Raw genomic sequence first — 16,948 nt, forward strand, 5'->3', positions numbered from 1 at the left:
CAGTTTCTTCATCGTTTGTCACTTTGTCAGTGACTTATTGTAATGTTTAGAATTCTTGTTAGATTATCAAATAAATGCGCGAGAGCAAGAATGAAAGGATTTTTCGGAGAGTTTGAATTGTAATGACAGCCGTCTTATCAGATGAAGAAGTCAGTCTGTAGTCCCAGCAGAAGGGGATTAATGTTAGTATCGATGTTTCCTTAAACCCTTACGTCAGCTGTTGACTTTCCGCAATCATTCGCCGAACTGACACCGCTTACACCCGGAAGTCTTGATTATTGATGATATAGCTGATGCGCAGTCACCATCGTGTCACGGACTATTACTATAAAATCAGCTAGATTGCCATCGTTAACCAACTATTCACATGCACATCCTGCTTACCAAAGGTTACCGGTTAGCTGTTTGCGTACGTATTATTAGGATTACCATCCACGAGTACTATACTATCACTGCTGCATCACGGCAACTATCCCTGCAACTGTATAGGGTGTCCTGCGAATTGTACAATTGACGAAAAAATAAATTTTAATCAATCAAACAGTCATCTCATTGCCCACCCATTCGAATATCAAATTAATTTAATTGGGAGAATGAATTAAAATTAATTTTATTTTAGCAGTGAGACAAATTCATGAGAGAATACTTTTAGAAACTTTAAAGAATTGCCTCTTTTTACCATATTTTTATTATTTTATATTCCATTGACCCACGTAATTTTAACTTGGATACTAAAGAGACAAGTATGTCAATATAAGAAGTGCTTTTAGAAATAACAAAGTGAATTCAATATATTATTTTATATTATGCATCAAAGCTGAATTTATAGCGTGATTCCGTAAACGTTTAGTCGACACGTTCATAAAAGCTTGTTCGCCGTGATTTAAAGACCACCCTGTGTACGCGCGTATATTCTGCTTACCGACTGATTGGGCTTGACGACTATTAGAAAGGATAATCTTCTTAAAACTGCCTGACGTTCGACGATGCTGACAATAAAGATGCGCAGGACGCTCAAGTTATTAGTGCGCGGAACGTTGTGCAATATTTTACGCGCGAGAGCTTTTATTACATTGTAATTTAGTATCGAATCGTAAAGCACGGTGGCGTGTGACACTGAATTTATCTTTCGCCACTGCTTTTGATTTTGCGAGGTTCTCGGAAATGAAAGTTGAAGAGACACGTCGATCGCGATTAACAATCCCAGGAACGCTGGGAGAGCAGACCCGGGATCGGAATCGCGATCGTTGGATCCTCTCGACGATACCATCTCTGTAGTCAGCGGCTGGGTGACACTACGGGAATTCTCTTGCTACGGATCTAACTTGTACAATGTTACCTGGTAAATGTACAATCCGGTATTCGCATGGTAACATGTGCATAGGATCGAATCTCGCTGCATCTAATGCCTGGCGTGCGTCGATTTTTATTGTTTCCCTAACTGTAGTTTGTAGTAACCCGTCGAAGACTTGGTTCCTAGTTTCTATGTTACTCTGTTGAAGACTCAGACTTTTCTTTCAACGCTAGGTTCACGGAGATCTAGAAATAACTATTTCCAGAGTTGGGCATTAATCGATTAAAATTTTAATCTAGATTGATTGATTAATGTGTACGATTAAAAAAGGTAATCATTGAAAAATCGACGATTGATTCAATCGACTGATGAAGTTAATCGTCAATCGTTGATTAAAAAAAGAAATCATCGAAAAATCGGAGACTGATTCAATCGATTGATAAAGTTAATCGTCAATTGTTAATTAAAAAAAGAAATCATCGAGAAAAACATAAAAGCATGTAAACAGAGTTTATATTATAGACCAAATGACAATACACCTAAACTCAGTTTACTTTTTGGTCAGTATTCATATATAGTTTTGATTCCGTATTTCATTTCGAAATTTCAGCAGTTAATCATTAATCAATTATCTGATTTACGATTACAATTGAAAGGAATGTAATCGTTAACCGCAATTAACGACTAAACTAGGAGATTAATTGTTCATTGCAATTAACGATGGAAGTAGAAATTCGTCAATCGTTGATTAAATTTTTTCCCAACTCTGACTATTTCACATTATTTTATAAACATAACAAGCATGCGTCTATCCTAATTTTTGGAAATAAAGGTAAATAATTCCTCAGGGAAGCATCTTTACAATCTTAATAATTGTAAATTAAGTATATTAGATCCCATCATTTTGAAGAGTCCCGTAAACCTAGTGTTAAAGTCGGGATAGTGTACAGGCATCATTCCCGGAGGCTTAATAAAAATATTCTAACAATCACGTATTGTAATACGCAAATTGTAAACTGTAAAAAATAAAAAATTAGTAAAGACTGAAAAGAAACGTACGAAATAATGCGAAGAAACAAATTTTCATCTACACTAAACCTAATATGGAACACAGATGCAAGTTGCATTTGCTGATTCACCAACGCTGACCTGCAACACACTGCAACACGCATCCTGAAGCTTAGAACCCGATGCATAGCAACATGTTTCACCATGTACAGGAGGCTTAAGAGGACAAACCCTTGAGAATCGTGCCTCGAAGGTGCACGAGCAGCGTTTACGATACACGGTGCTCAACGATTACTTCCCCCCGCCCAGATACATCGTAATTACATTGAGAGTTAAACCCCCATTAGCTGTTCGCTTTCGCTGTGACTCATTGTAATTTGCGATCGTAAAGCTCGCGTCGGTCGATCTTAATATATGATACACATTGAAATTTGCTTCCCTTATTTGAACGAATCCAATGGGCCCCCGTAAAGCAAAGTTAAACGCGTAAATGGGGTAAATGGTAGGCTGGTGTGAACAGAAGAGCTCTGGGGTGGAACGTAATTCGCTGTACAGTCTTATTAAGATTATCCATGCTTGCGAGAATTACTGCAATCCACGATTCTCCTGAGCAAGAACTTTCTACGGGATTATCTCTGGAGTTCTTATGAACATTTGTTAATCTTTTTCTGAAGGAAAGCGCATTTGCATTGTAAAAATCAGATCTTTGCTCAAGTTCCAGAAACACACTATGCTAAATTAAATTACACATTTTATACATTCTCCTAACTATTCTGTGGATATTATACAGGTTGAACATTATAAAGCGTTACAGACGAATATCTCCAAAAATATTGATTATACGCAAAGATGTTTCAGATGTAAGTTGTTCAATCACCGAGGGTGACATCGTGCGGTGGGGTTTTCATTTTTACCGGTAGACACTCCAAGGTGAGGTGAAGGTCAACTTTCTTTTTTTAAATGGAATGTCCTATTTTTTATACCATAGATCCATAGAGTGTTAAATTCTGAGTATAAAAGTGTTGACCTTCATATGTCCTAAACCTGGAGGTTAATACATTTTTACTCAGAATTCGATAGTCTATCCATTCATGATACAGAAGGTAGGTGTTTCCATTTAAATTAAATTAAAAAATCAAGGTGACCTTCTACTAACCTTGGAGTGTCCATTGGGAAAAATAAAAATGCAAACACATGATGTCCCCCTCGGTACTCTGAACAACTTTCATCTCAAACATTTTAATCAATATTTTTGGAGATATTCGTCTGTAACGCTTTATAATGTTCACCCTGTATAATAAACTCGAGTAAATACATAGGACACAAAGGAATGAAGTTATAATAAACACTGTTGTACTTTTCTGTTAAGAAAGGAAATAAATATCCACGCATCTCCTGGATGAGTGTAATTTAAAATGATAGAAATATTAAAAGAAGTTCAGAATTCAGAATTTAATTGATTACAGAAGCAGAGAATTTTTTTGCATTTGCTTCCAGCTTCATGCATCCGCTGCAAAACATTATTATTCTGCATAAAGACCCCGAGTCTGTTTAGAACGATTTACGTGCAATGATTTAGAACACGGAGTACTAGAAAGTCTGACGCGGACCATTTTCTACAAATTTGTAGTTGCACATGGGATTGCTGTTTTTGTTGGTCGTTGCTTAATGAACTGTTTAAGCAAGCGCATTCGCCGCGTATTTGTCCGGTTCCATTGGAAACCGCGATTTCTTCGTTTCTTTCTCTTCGTTTGGTCGTTCGGTTGATCTATGGACGCTAGTGCCCGCTAACTGGTACTCGTTAGAGGATCGGAATGATCTACAGGGGAGCATTTTTTCAACGAAATTATACGGTAGTCCCTGCACGACGAGCAACTCCGTCGGGTTTTTGCCGACCATGCTGGAACTCGGAAATCAATTCTAATGGCACGGACAAAGAATTATCGATCGACTTAAGCAGCCGATTAAAGTCCGTCCGACTTTAGTCGAATTAATTCGCCATAGAACTCGTTCCGTTCGCGAAGTATCCATTTGAAATTGAATGAAACCCGAGCCGGTAAGAAATCGAACTAGATCGGAGAGATTATGAAGTCAGAGCGATTTAACTCAGGCTCCGTGTCGAATCTATTATTCAATTATACGGCTGTCTGGATGGAACGAGGGTTCGAGGATGAAAGACATTTTCGGATAATGTGGCAGCCATCTTCATCAGCGCGGAGCAAATTCGTTTCGGACGACGTAAATCCCTGAAGTGATGTGCGATACTGTCGTGGGTCCGTTAATGCTTGATATTTAGTAGCTGGCATGTTATACAACGTTTGTCACACTTTCAGTCCTCCGTTCGTAATCGTAAGAAAATTTGCAAATCAACATTCTTCAACAAAACTCGATAGAAAATGTATAAATTCCTAAAATATCAATATATTACTTTCAAGAGTCTCATCCGAGTCTCACTCTCGTGTATCCGACTACGTGCAAAATAAGGATTTCAGTCAGATACATTATGCACGCAGATAATAATCGTTATGGCAAGACTGTCGGTATTCATCCGCTCCAAATAAAGTATCTGCGGAATAGATAATGCCACGAGGTAACTCTGTCGGCGAGCGGAATCGGGAAAATCGAATAATGATCGCGAGAAGGTGCGTTGATTTGTGCGCGCTTAGTATTCGGTGCCGCGAAGGTATTTTAACAGTAGCCTATGAGGAGGGTATTATGTAAAATAACGCTGCTGGCAGCCCCATAATTCCCCTTGATTTATCGAATTTTTCTATTCGCCAATTCTCCCCCGCTCTACATTCCTGCGATCGATACGGATCGATTTCCCTGTGATCAAACGTTTCCTCACATCGACTTGCATTCTTCGTACGTATTTCTCCATCTGCCAGGTATTCGTAGAACAATTTTCCATAGTGGAAGAAATAAGAACAAATGTGCGGCGTTCGGTAAAATAAATGGTAATTCTTCTTCTACTGAATAAAACGATTTTATGTTAAATCGCAAGTCTTCTAATAAGCGTGGAAACATAAATTTTAATACGTAGATAAATAATAAGCACAAAATTAGTGAACATTGCTACGAGCTGTTGCTCGGAACTTTCGACTTTATGTAAGCCCCGGCGAATTGAGAGATAAAAAACTGTCGACAAAATGATGGGGTTACGGAAGAAATCGTGGCAACGGCAATTTTGAGGAACGGTGGCCTACGGTGCCAAAGTGGCCCGTTGAAAATAGCTCGCCATTAGCCTCCGTATGAGAAGGGCATAATGTTATACATTACACGCTAATGGCCACGTACGTATTGCTGCTGAGAGTAGATGCACACGAGCCCGTTGTTCTCTCGGTCGCCTGATCGGCATACTAAGTGCCGCGCGCCGCCGCGAGATTCTTGAAAAGAGAACTCGGCCGGCGCGAGATGCAAAATCTGTGTCACAGACTGCATCTGCAAACGCGGAATCCTGCTCCTGCGAGTGGAAACCGGATACTGTAAAATCATAGTTCGATTTTCAACGCACCTTCGTAAAGCCCTTTTTCTAAGTTTAAGGACTGTTAGGAAAAAATGCAATTTATGCACTAACATCCCCACTAAAGATGACGGTCGGGGAAAGTGTTGGGGCTCGACTCGGTACTCTCGAATGTTCCGGGTCCATAGCCACTAAAAAAACCTAACAGTCCAAGACTCAAAATTGAGACCCGATCCACCTCCTACTAGACCAAAGAATGGTGAGCACTGCGACCCGCTATTCGCATTAATCCAGTGCTCATCTTATTCTTATCTTGCGCAAAATAAATTATTGTTCAACTACTGGATGGAATTATCAATGTTTACAAACGGACCATGCATGTAACAAAACGATGCTCGATTCACTAGAACACCATTTAAGATACTGTTTGAATGGAAATAATATTGTCGTGCTAAACACTTAACGTGACTTTACAATATTTATAGAACGGTTCAAAAAATTAAGTGAATATTTCTTCTCTGGTCGAATGCTTCCCATTGCCAGTCATTTCTCATTATTTCAGGAATTTGAAGTCCGTATATTACGTTTGACACGACTCCAGCATGGAAGTGTAAGAGCGTTCACGCTGCACGAAGTAATAACGTTCAACCAGACTGTAATTACTTTGGCCGCAAGTAAAACAAATGAATAATTAATACCAGCTCGACTCGCGCGTTTAAGAGAGGCCAGAAGGGAGCCATAGCGCTAAGCGTCTCTAATTAAGGATAACGAGTGACGTAATGGACGTGCAATTAACTACGCGCACGAACACCGCGCCGCGCCAGCAGCTTTTCGCGCTTTCGCATCTTCATAAACTTCGATCCAATTACATCCCAGAAGTTTATCTCAACTAGAATTTCTGCATTCATCAAATCTTCAAGATGTCTCCCCGAACTTTTCCTTTAAACATTAAAATTTTGCATAAAGATCCACAAGCTAATTATAATATATCAGCCCTTTGCAGTCGGAGCTACTTTAACTTGAAAATTAAACGTTTCCTCCAATCCAAAACAATTCCAGTGCATATCACTTTTTTCATTTCATGGATATTGACTGATTAGATACCAACGATTAGTTACAGCAATTTTTAGTGCTAAGTTTTGAGTGCTAAGGATTAACACTAAACCTACCGAACCTCAAAAGTAACTGGTACATGTTCACTTGTAAAAATGACAAGATTGATTTTATTTAGACTTTGTGTGGCTCTTCAGTTTTATTACTTTTCTAATTGTAAAATAAAAAACCTGGAACCAGTCATTTTGATCGATGTTGGTAGGTTTAGTGTTAAACTAAGATAAGATTCGAACGTTATCAGAAATCCGTCAAAATTAGCAGAGAAGAATGACTAGTTAACGACGACACATCGTTGTGTCAGCCTTAAAAGGGTTGAAAGTGCCCCATAATCGAACGGAATGGCCTCGGAGCCGTAATGACAGAGTAGCAGACGATGTCCTCCAGCTGACATGGATCCCGCAACGGTACCCGACGTCTAAAGACATCCTCTGCGGCGAGGACCAACGTGGAACGTCTTCACCTGGACGCGCGGCGGCGATTATGTCTTCGCCGGTGTGCGGGATCGAAACTGACGGAACTCGAGGGGCTGTTTCTGTTGGCGTGTATCGCGCGTCAACGTCTTCCTCGTTCGCCTGTTTCGCGAATGAAGAGGAAGAGGGCGAGGCGACGCTCGGGGATTGGCCCTCCGGGCGATTTCGCTCGGCTCGTTTTCGCACGGCACGCGGCGCCTCGTCCTGGCAGCTTCTCACGTTCATCAGGACACCTTGTAGATCGTCCCACGTGGTGAGTTTCGGCCACCGCGCCGCGCGATGCATTCCAATGCAAATAACTCTCGCCCCGGGGACGCGGCGTAATCGTCGCAATTTCATGCTTCTCAGAAATTCAACCCGCCCAATGCCCCTCTCTCCTACCCTTGTCCAGGCTCTCCCTCTCTCTCTCTTCAGCTCTCAATTTCGTATTCCCCGGATTCCTCCCCCCTCAGCGAGCTTCTATATCATTCGGCGAACCACCCCCTGGATGAGTTTAATGCCTGCACGCGTTATTTGGACCCACGATCCAGAAGGATGACAACCGGTAACGTCCCGAGTTTATTTACGATCTCGCAGGCCAACCGATCGAAAGCCCCTCCCTCTTCGATCGATGAGTTACCGCCACGGGCGTGTTTAAATTCGGCGGCTTCTTCCGACCGGTTAGCCGGCCGTGATACCATCGAGGATGATAATGGCCTGGTTTCTCAGATCCGAGGGTGCTTGGGTTATTTGTATTAGGTTGTTACGTACTGATATGTCCGAGGTTCGAAGGTACAGCGTTATCGGTTAGCCCTTGGCTTCTTATGGCAAGTCTGACTTATGAGGATCTCGAACAGGATCTACTAAATATTTATGTTATATACTCGTTTCTTTTAAATCGAAATACTATCATTTTTTTTTAATGTGTTGGAGTAATTGTAGCTGTACAATAAATATAAATTTCCTTTTTCATATAGAACAATATTGGTGATGAAATAATTCTTATTACGTTCACCACGAAAGAAATTCTAAGGCAAGGGGTTAAAGTCAATGGTTTGCTCTGGACATTCAAGATTAATTGTAACTGTACAATAAATATAAAATTATAGAACATATAGAACATTATTGGTGATAAAATAATTCTTATTACGTTCACGAAAGAAATTCTAAGGCAAGGGGTTGAAGTCAATGGTTTGCTCTGAACATTCAAGATTAATTGTAACTGTACAATAAATATAAAATTATAGAACATATAGAACATTATTGGTGATAAAATAATTCTTGTTACGTTCACCACGAAAGAAATTCTAAGGCAAGGGGTTGAAGTCAATGGTTTGCTCTGAACATTCACGATTAATTGTAACTGTACAAAAAATAAATGTAAAATGATATTCAAATATATATATAAATGTAAAAAATAATTCTTATTGTGTCAGGAATCAGATCACCTCGGATGCTAATTTTGAGAATCAATAAAACGAGAATCCCCGTTTTAATCGTTCTCGTTTGTTAACACGAAACCGGCGTTTGTGCGAGCGCGATAAAAAGGATATTTCGTGGAGAGGCCGGATGGGGGGAATTAAGTGGAAGTGGTGTGTGCGTGTGTCCACGGTTTCTGGAATCGCTGTTACCTCCACAGAAGAGGTTGACTTATGGGATGTAAATTACGCAATGGGCCAGTAGGAGGCTGAGAGTATCACGTTTCAACTTGTCGGCAGGTAATCGTTTTTAGTATGCCGTGATCGCGTCTCGCAGGTTGCTCGTGAAGATGTCGAAATAAGGATCGGGATGACGGATGGGCCAGAAAACTTTTAATACGGGGACAAGCGTCGTTGGTTTGAGCGTCGGATTATATAATACAAAGTGAAACACGTCGGGCCGACGATCGGTTAAATTAGATTAGATTAATTTCATCCGTGAACGGATCGGCCACCCCACATATAAACCGTGGCTGTAGGCCCTGGAGGAAACGGGTTTACACCGGGCCAAGTAAATTCCAAGGAAATAATCTCCAAATTGATCTCGTTATACAACTTGCCCACCAAAATTTGAACTTGTGCGCTCCACATTTGGGAAAACTGGAAAGAACATCGAGAAGCTGATGAATGTTTATTTACGTGGATGCAGTGACGAGTGTACTACTTGCAGACCAAAAAATATTATTCGTTGTTCTTTATTTCGTGGTGGAAAATTTTGTCTTCACCATCAATAAGATAAAGTGAATGACAGAAAATAGTGTCTTGCTTGAAGTTTGTGCATAATAAAATCGTGTGTTGATCGTAAATGAAATATAGTCAAAGGAGAACGTTCCTTTATCAAAGAAATTGCATGAGAGGCGATAATGATTGCCTCGTGTCTCCGCCATCAGTAAGAAGAATTTAGGATTGTATTTAGCTCGAAGCTCGTTCGGAACAAAATCGTGCACAGTACAAAACAGTACAGCCATAGGAGACCGTTTCCCCATCAAAGAAATTGCATCAGCGGCGATCCTGAAGAACTTTTGCCGCGGCGTTGTATATCATCGGCCGCGAAAGCGTAGAGTGCCGGCATGCCATCGAATCGTTGCATCAAAAACCACGGGCTTTCACATTTTTCAAGAAGTCTTCCTCGAGCAACACGATGAATCATACCGGACAGTAATTGCCGAAGAATGCCGGCGGAATCTGCAAGTTTCCGCGGCTCGTCCGCAACGGAACGTCACCGCGAGAATAAGACGAAAACGGAATCTCGAGGATCCTGCGAGGAAGAAAAGGATCGGGGGAATCGTTAATTTCTTACCCGCGAACACAACGTCGCGTATACGGCCAAGTATAACATACACGACGAAATCGAATTAATACGACGACAACGAAACGAAGCAACTTAAAATGCTAATGAACGAGAGCCGGCCGCGCTGACTCCTCTCGTCGACACGCTCGTTTCGTACTTTCACACGTTCGAATTTATCGAGATTTAATTCGTCGTACGATCAGGTGGGCCCACTACCGGTCGTTCGTTTCTGGATCTCTCAATGCTGACCGGAACGCTAAACGATATTCCGTTAACGTGATTCCATTCGAAATCCACGGCGGCGGTCGGTAATTTATACGAAATTGATTTAACGTTTTGGGACCGGGCGGATAAGGGGATAAATATCCAGGGTATCGTGATATATCGAGTTTCGTTGAAAAAACTTCGTTATACCGGAATTAATTTCGTGCCTACATATCTTGCTTGGATTTGAAGGCGCGCATGGAAAGTTTGATTAATTATTCAGGTATTGAAAATGTCAATTAATCATAAGGATTATAATTATAGTAGATAAATAGTAAATAAATATTCGTACTACTATATAGATAAATATTGCATTGCGTTGTCAGAAATTCTACAGTCAGTAATATCAAAAATGAAATCACTATTACTGTCTATTTCTACTTAAAAGGTTACCTTGTCTATTTTCGTTTGATTAAGTTCTTCAATCAGTAATTGGAAGCATGAAATCGCGATGGAAACTCAAGACAGTTTCAGGAACGCTTTGTCTGACTGTTACTGTCTGCTTCTACTTATAGTATAATGTCTGTATCGTCTGTAGACAAGTCAACGGCCCAATGGCTGCGGCCAGGGTTGATCAGCTTACAAGGCCTCTCAACAGTTCTATCCTAAATAGAAAATTTTCTTTCTGTTCCAGGGTGGTTGGAGCGGTGGTGGTCGGCGCTGCAGTCTGCGGCCGTATCCCCGGCCTTGCAAAAAGTCAGCGAGAGCAGTGCAGAAAAGCGCCGCACGCGATGCCCGCAGTGGGCGAGGGCGCGGAGCTTGGTCTCCGCGAGTGCCGACATCAGTTCAGGCATCATCGGTGGAACTGTTCCCACGTGGCGAACGATCAGGTCTTCGGCCACGTGGTCGTAGTAGGTAAGGATTGTCCTGTCACCCGGGGCCTGGCCCCGCTATTTATTATGCTCCCGGCGTTTAACAGTGCCCCGTATACATACATATACTACCGGGGCGAACCAGAACGAAGCATTCTGCGTCTGTAAAAGGCTGGTCGGCGCGGCGCGGCATGTACGCGGTAATGGATTCAAGCCGCTCCGGTATTTCGAGCGCGCGACAGTGCACGCTGAACGATGTCGCGTGTAAACGCTGGATATGCATAAGGCATCCTGTATAAATTAGGGCTGAGGATTTGCTCGGGTAAATCGAGGATCCGAGTAGAACAACTGTGGGTTAGTGGAAACCGAGAGTAAAACCGATGGCGGCGATTATGGGAAAGGATTGGGGACACGGCCCGAGGATTTCGACGAGATATTTTAATAGAGAATAAAAATTTTCTTTGTTAATTGTGAATCGCAGGAGCCAAATACGAATTTCTTCGAAATTGTTTCAAATTGCAGCTACTCCTTATCCCCAACTTTCAACAACGATTTCTTCTTAAGATATTCTTCTTTCGTGAAACGTCTGAAATTCGTTGAGATTGAGGGCAGTAGCGCTGTTTTTCGGTGATTCTTTTCGCGAGAACGTCAGCGCAGAAAGAGACAGCACCTACACAAGGTTGCGACGCGTCCCCTCTGAGGGCCAAGCATAAGTTATACGCGTATTATGCGGCTGGCGGGCAGCCGGCAGCATCACGAAACGGTAACACGAGAAACCGGACCCGCTTCTCTAACGTGTACACGCGTGTGCACGCTTGTGGGTGTAGGAAGCAGCTACCACGTAGCTGGCCCGTCGATTTCCACCAAGATAAAAGCCGCTACCGCGTCACCGTGTGTATCCTCTGTCCTCTAATCCTCGTAAAAATGTCCGCGATTCCGGCGAAAAAACGCCTACTTCGGGGAACCCGGCCATCTCCCGGAATCCCATTACCTTCCCGGCCCTTCCCTAATTTGGAGCTTTAACGTGATTTCGTCGTTCGTGTTTTTATCATCTCGACAGGCCCATTGTTGCTTTTTTACGCGCGACGAATGCGAGATAAGGGTGACGGAACGCTCGGACGAACAGACAATTCCCGGGGGGTGGCAGTTCAGAGTTATGGCAACGAGATTGTTGGATGGAGAGTGATCTGTTTCGAGTCTCTTAATTGGCCGTCCTATCTTACATTCCATTCGGTACACAATAAGAGTTATAACGTCGGAACAGGCTGTGTCCAGTCTGAGCCAATTTGAGACGTTTTAACATTAAATGCAACTGTTGTGTAAAAACTGAAAAATGTTGCACTTATAATTTTTTAGAAGTAACTTGTACAATCTCCAAGATCAACTTGCAGACATTTTTTAAGGAAACATGAAGAAATGATAAGGTGAAGTGGGGTAAGTGCGCCCTAGTTTTTGCAAAGTTGGACATTCAACTGATGTATTTTCAGTCTGGAATGTAAAAACTCAACGTTCTTGGTATCAAACTCTTGCCACAGTTATTACTGATGAATTAGTATTATGTAGGATTCTAATTTTGCTTGAAAATTATCAGTTTAATAGGATATTGTACATAGGGTCAACTAGGACGCACTTGTCCCGAAAATGGGGCAAGTCCGTCTCTGAGAGTTAAAAATGCTTTCGAACCTTGTTTCAAGTGCTACGGGGCAAGAAAAGAATTATTATCAAGCCTGCTACAAAATGCTTTTTATTGCATTAAATATATTGTTTAGTTTTATAGTTACCCATACAGTACGGACTTACCCCACCGTGATAGTACGGACTTACCCCGTGTAGTAATATTTACGGGGCAAGATCATCTCAGTGTTTTTCTCAATAAATTAAAAGAAATACAATAAAAACGGTTTATTTGATGTAAACCTACATCAATATTTGTTGCACTTACCTAAGATAACAACACAAAATATATTAATAACTTGTAAACTGTTGCACGTCCTGGGTAACTTCAAATTTTTACGTGTACCTCGCGCGTGACTGTTTGGCATTGGTTGATTTAATCGAGGAAAACACCTTTATTCTTGGGCGACATGTACGTAGAATAGTTCATACTAACTTATACTACATTAATAAATACAAGCTAGAGAAATTTCGTTCATATTATAATAAAATAACCAATTAACAGACTTACCCCACTCCACCTTAACTAACACAATACTGGTACGAGATTAGGTGTTCAGATCTCAACGACATTTAATCCCTCAACAATTCACATGCTCGGAATAAAAATTTCCGCAAGAGAATTCTCGATGTTAAAGCTTCAAACTCGTCCACACAGTTGGTTCGCCACGAAAGGGTTAAACTGTTCTTTATCCCCGAGCAAAGTAGAATGAACGATACGAAAGCTCACGCTGCCGAGAAAGAGGAATCATATTTTATTCGGACAAAGTGCGAGGTTCCTGTTCTCTCGTCCTCCCCGCCCCTTTCTCTTCTCCTCTTAATTTCGAAGCTTTGGAAGTAACTTAATATTACGCGAGAGGATAGTTACGGCAGGTTACGTAGCGACAAACGGCGAAAGCAATAATTCTCGTGGACAAGATAATCCGCGGAGTCCAGTCAGCGGAAGCTGACGTGATCCGCTCGCATAAATATCGCTAAAGACGGCGTATTTGTCATCTCGGCATTAAAAACCATAAGCGCGGTCACCGTGGCCGAGTATAGAGGAAAGGGAGGGAAACGCGTTATGCGAAACGGGTAGGAGGCACGCACCGCGATTTCTCATGATTAACACGGGGGATTAAACTTCAACGTGGGAAAAATCGAGAATGCAGAATCCGAGCCGTTCGTGATTTACAATGCGCAAAAAATCGCCGGTGGTTTGTTTGCGTGGCGTGCGACCCGGAACGCGAAGCATGATCGCGGGGCGAAACGATCCTGAAACGATCCTGCTCTGTCTGAAAGATTGCGTGATGGAAATCATTTTTATCGTGTCCTTTGAATAACGCCTTATCGGTTCCGGATCTTTATTAAATATCGCCGGATTAAATTCTGTTCATTTCTTGCGGCGGGAGAAAAAGTGCTCCGTTTGGACTGCGTACTGCAATTATGACATTGCAAGGGAAACTCGAGCAGGAAGTATTATTCATTCGCCGGGATAAATGAACGCTTTAAAAATCGTACTTTCTTCCCGTAAAATGTTACTTTCGAATAAAATAGATAATTAAAGATATACAAAGATTTTACAAAGATCCTGTTTGTAGCTCCGGGTCAAAATGGCCCCTACTCGGGGTGAAAACGGATCCTCGAACGCCGGTGGAAGCAAGGGGAGGTTCTCGTTTGCGTCCGACGAGTTATGAATTCCGCTCTGTACAATGACATCGGTTGGCGAGCGTTTATTAAAGCCCGCAGCGCCGGTATCTCGTAAAATCGAGGAGGCTCGATAAGATACAAACGCGGGGCGTTGTGGGATTTTCAAAAATAAAAAACCGGAAGAGAGAGACGAGCGCGGAAAGAGGTGGAACGAGCGAAGTCGACGGAGGAGCAAAACGTCGGCGGAGAAGGAGGGAACGTTTAAAGGCTTGCCGATAAACGAGGCAAAACGAAAATAGCTGGCTGCCAGGGAGGAAGTCGTACGAGAAATAAGAAGGCCAGAAATTAATGCGCAGGAAAAAAGATAAATAACGCCGGTGCGGCGGAGTGGGGCGCCCGGTTGCTAACTTAATTAGTGAAATTAACGGGGCCGCTCAACATGTTGAAGCTAAGTGCGGCAATATACGCTTCAGATATTTCCCGGCTCTTAAAACGCTCACATTATGTACTCGATATAATCCGTACACGTAGGAGTGCGTGCTCTCGAATTAAACGCGCGATTAACACGTTTCGCCAAAGACACGGGGCAAGCTTGAACCTAACAGCATTCATGTCTCCCGCAAACGTCGCCTAATCGCGATATTCTGCGGAGTATGCTTTACAAGCCAGATTATGGTTAGCGGATTATGCGTTGCTCCTCTCTCTTAATATTTTTAGTCTACCAAAAGTTATATATGCAATTCAATCTTTAAATATTATAATATACAGTTCTATCGAATATTTTTCGGTGACTTTCACAGATAATTTTCTGAAGATCGAAATAGGATTTAAACAGAAAAGTCAACCTGCTCTCGATCTTGGCTGTTATAAATTCGCAGCACACTAACGTGCGGAAACGCGATGTCATTAAAACCGAATGGAAATGAAAAAATATTCTGAATGTAAACCAGCTATTACAAACGGGAGAGTCGAAAGGCATTAATTTACGGATCTAAATATTTTGGGTCCGATACAATCCCGTTTGTGCAGGATCTAGAATAAAAAGAAGTGGAGGAGGCGGAGAGGAAGATCGTTCGAGCATTCGAAAGGGCAGGAAGGCGGAGGAATGGTTTCCATTGGGTTCAGCAGAAATTGATAAGGAGCCGCATTAAGTCGGCTACGTCCTCGTTTGACGTTATCCGAGGGGAGAGGACACGTTCCTTCGGACAAGAGAACGTCCCTTTCTCTCTTTACTCCACCTCGTCGCCCCCCGAGCCATTTCTCGTTCTTGCCAGTGCTCGTTTTTCTTTTTTATTTTTCCGCCATTCCGTTGTGCGGTCCGGATTACTTTGTCACGCGTGAAATAAAATTAGCACCGCCACGGATCGTATGTACGCGGATTTATGGGCCGATAATCCCGATATTATCGTCGGGATAAACTCGGGCTCGAGATATACCGCGATTTTCAACCAGTCCCCCCCGATCGCACCGAGAAACAAGTGCATCCACGTCCGTGCTCCGATTCTTATCGGTTGATAACGATTTAACGCTCCTCTTCGCGGATTCGGTGTTTTCTGGCCGATCGAGAGTTATCGTCGGTGCCGTTGCTTTCCTGCGAATAAAGGTCGCTCGAGGGTCCGCGGGCTGCCTCGAATTTAAGAGAGATTTCACTCCGATTGATGCAGAACACGGTCTTTGGCCAAATGGTATTAAAACTGCACCACTTTTGCTTCTTGAGATAGCGACCTTATCGTACAAGCGACAGGACTTGACTTTTACAGATACATTTCTATCTCAGCTACAACGCGAATTTACGTGGCTTTCAGTCCTTAAAACTGGCGACAAAACATTTTTCAAATCCCTGAAAAATCTGAAAGAGACCAAATCGAGTTAGAGACTAACAGTTCCTTTTCTTCTACTTTCCTTAGAATATTTAATACTAACGACAAATCTAACAAGTATCGGTCTCCCCAGAGAGAGTGATCAGCGTCGATAAATCCTGCGGAATCGACTTCCAAATACGCTGCGGGCACGTAAGTAGGCAGGTAGTCAAAACGAACGGGAATAAAAAGAAATATGAGCGGAATATAAAAATAACGACGCATCATTAGAGTCCGAGCTGGCCAAGAGAATTCTTGAGAGACAGAGAGAAGAGAGAGTAGAGTGTTCTTTTTGTGCGACCCTTCCCACAGTTGGGGATGGGACGAACCGTTCTGCCTGAATCCCGGTAAGAGATACTCTCGGAGCTCGTCGATCTTCTGGAACCCGTCGAGACCGAGCACAGAGAGAGAGAGAGAGAGAGAGAGAGAGAGAGAGAGAGAGAGAGAGAGTTGTGGCCGATCCGTAATTAAGAGTACGGCCCCCGCCGATTGAATTAATAATAGATAATATTCCGTGAACAGAGAGAGTGGCCCCGGTAATGGATCTCTTAATTATGTCGTTTTGTTTCGACGATTAGGGGCCTTCCGCCCACGACGCTCCACGAAATCGGCGC

General features: G+C 42.4%; 1 protein-coding gene across 5 annotated transcripts in view; it reads left to right on the top strand.

Annotated features, from left to right (window-relative positions):
• LOC143213272 (protein Wnt-7b) overlaps nucleotides 1-16,948 on the top strand; it is a 93,409-nt gene that overhangs the window by 43,961 nt on the left and 32,500 nt on the right. For all 5 annotated transcript variants that reach the window (XM_076432965.1, XM_076432964.1, XM_076432963.1 and 2 more), the window contains exon 2: nucleotides 10,995-11,215. In XM_076432965.1, coding sequence (XP_076289080.1) covers nucleotides 10,995-11,215 — 221 coding nt within the window. The remainder of the gene's footprint in view (nucleotides 1-10,994; nucleotides 11,216-16,948) is intronic.

This window comes from Lasioglossum baleicum, chromosome 11 (assembly GCF_051020765.1).
Source record: "Lasioglossum baleicum chromosome 11, iyLasBale1, whole genome shotgun sequence".
Lineage (NCBI taxonomy): Eukaryota > Metazoa > Arthropoda > Insecta > Hymenoptera > Halictidae > Lasioglossum > Lasioglossum baleicum.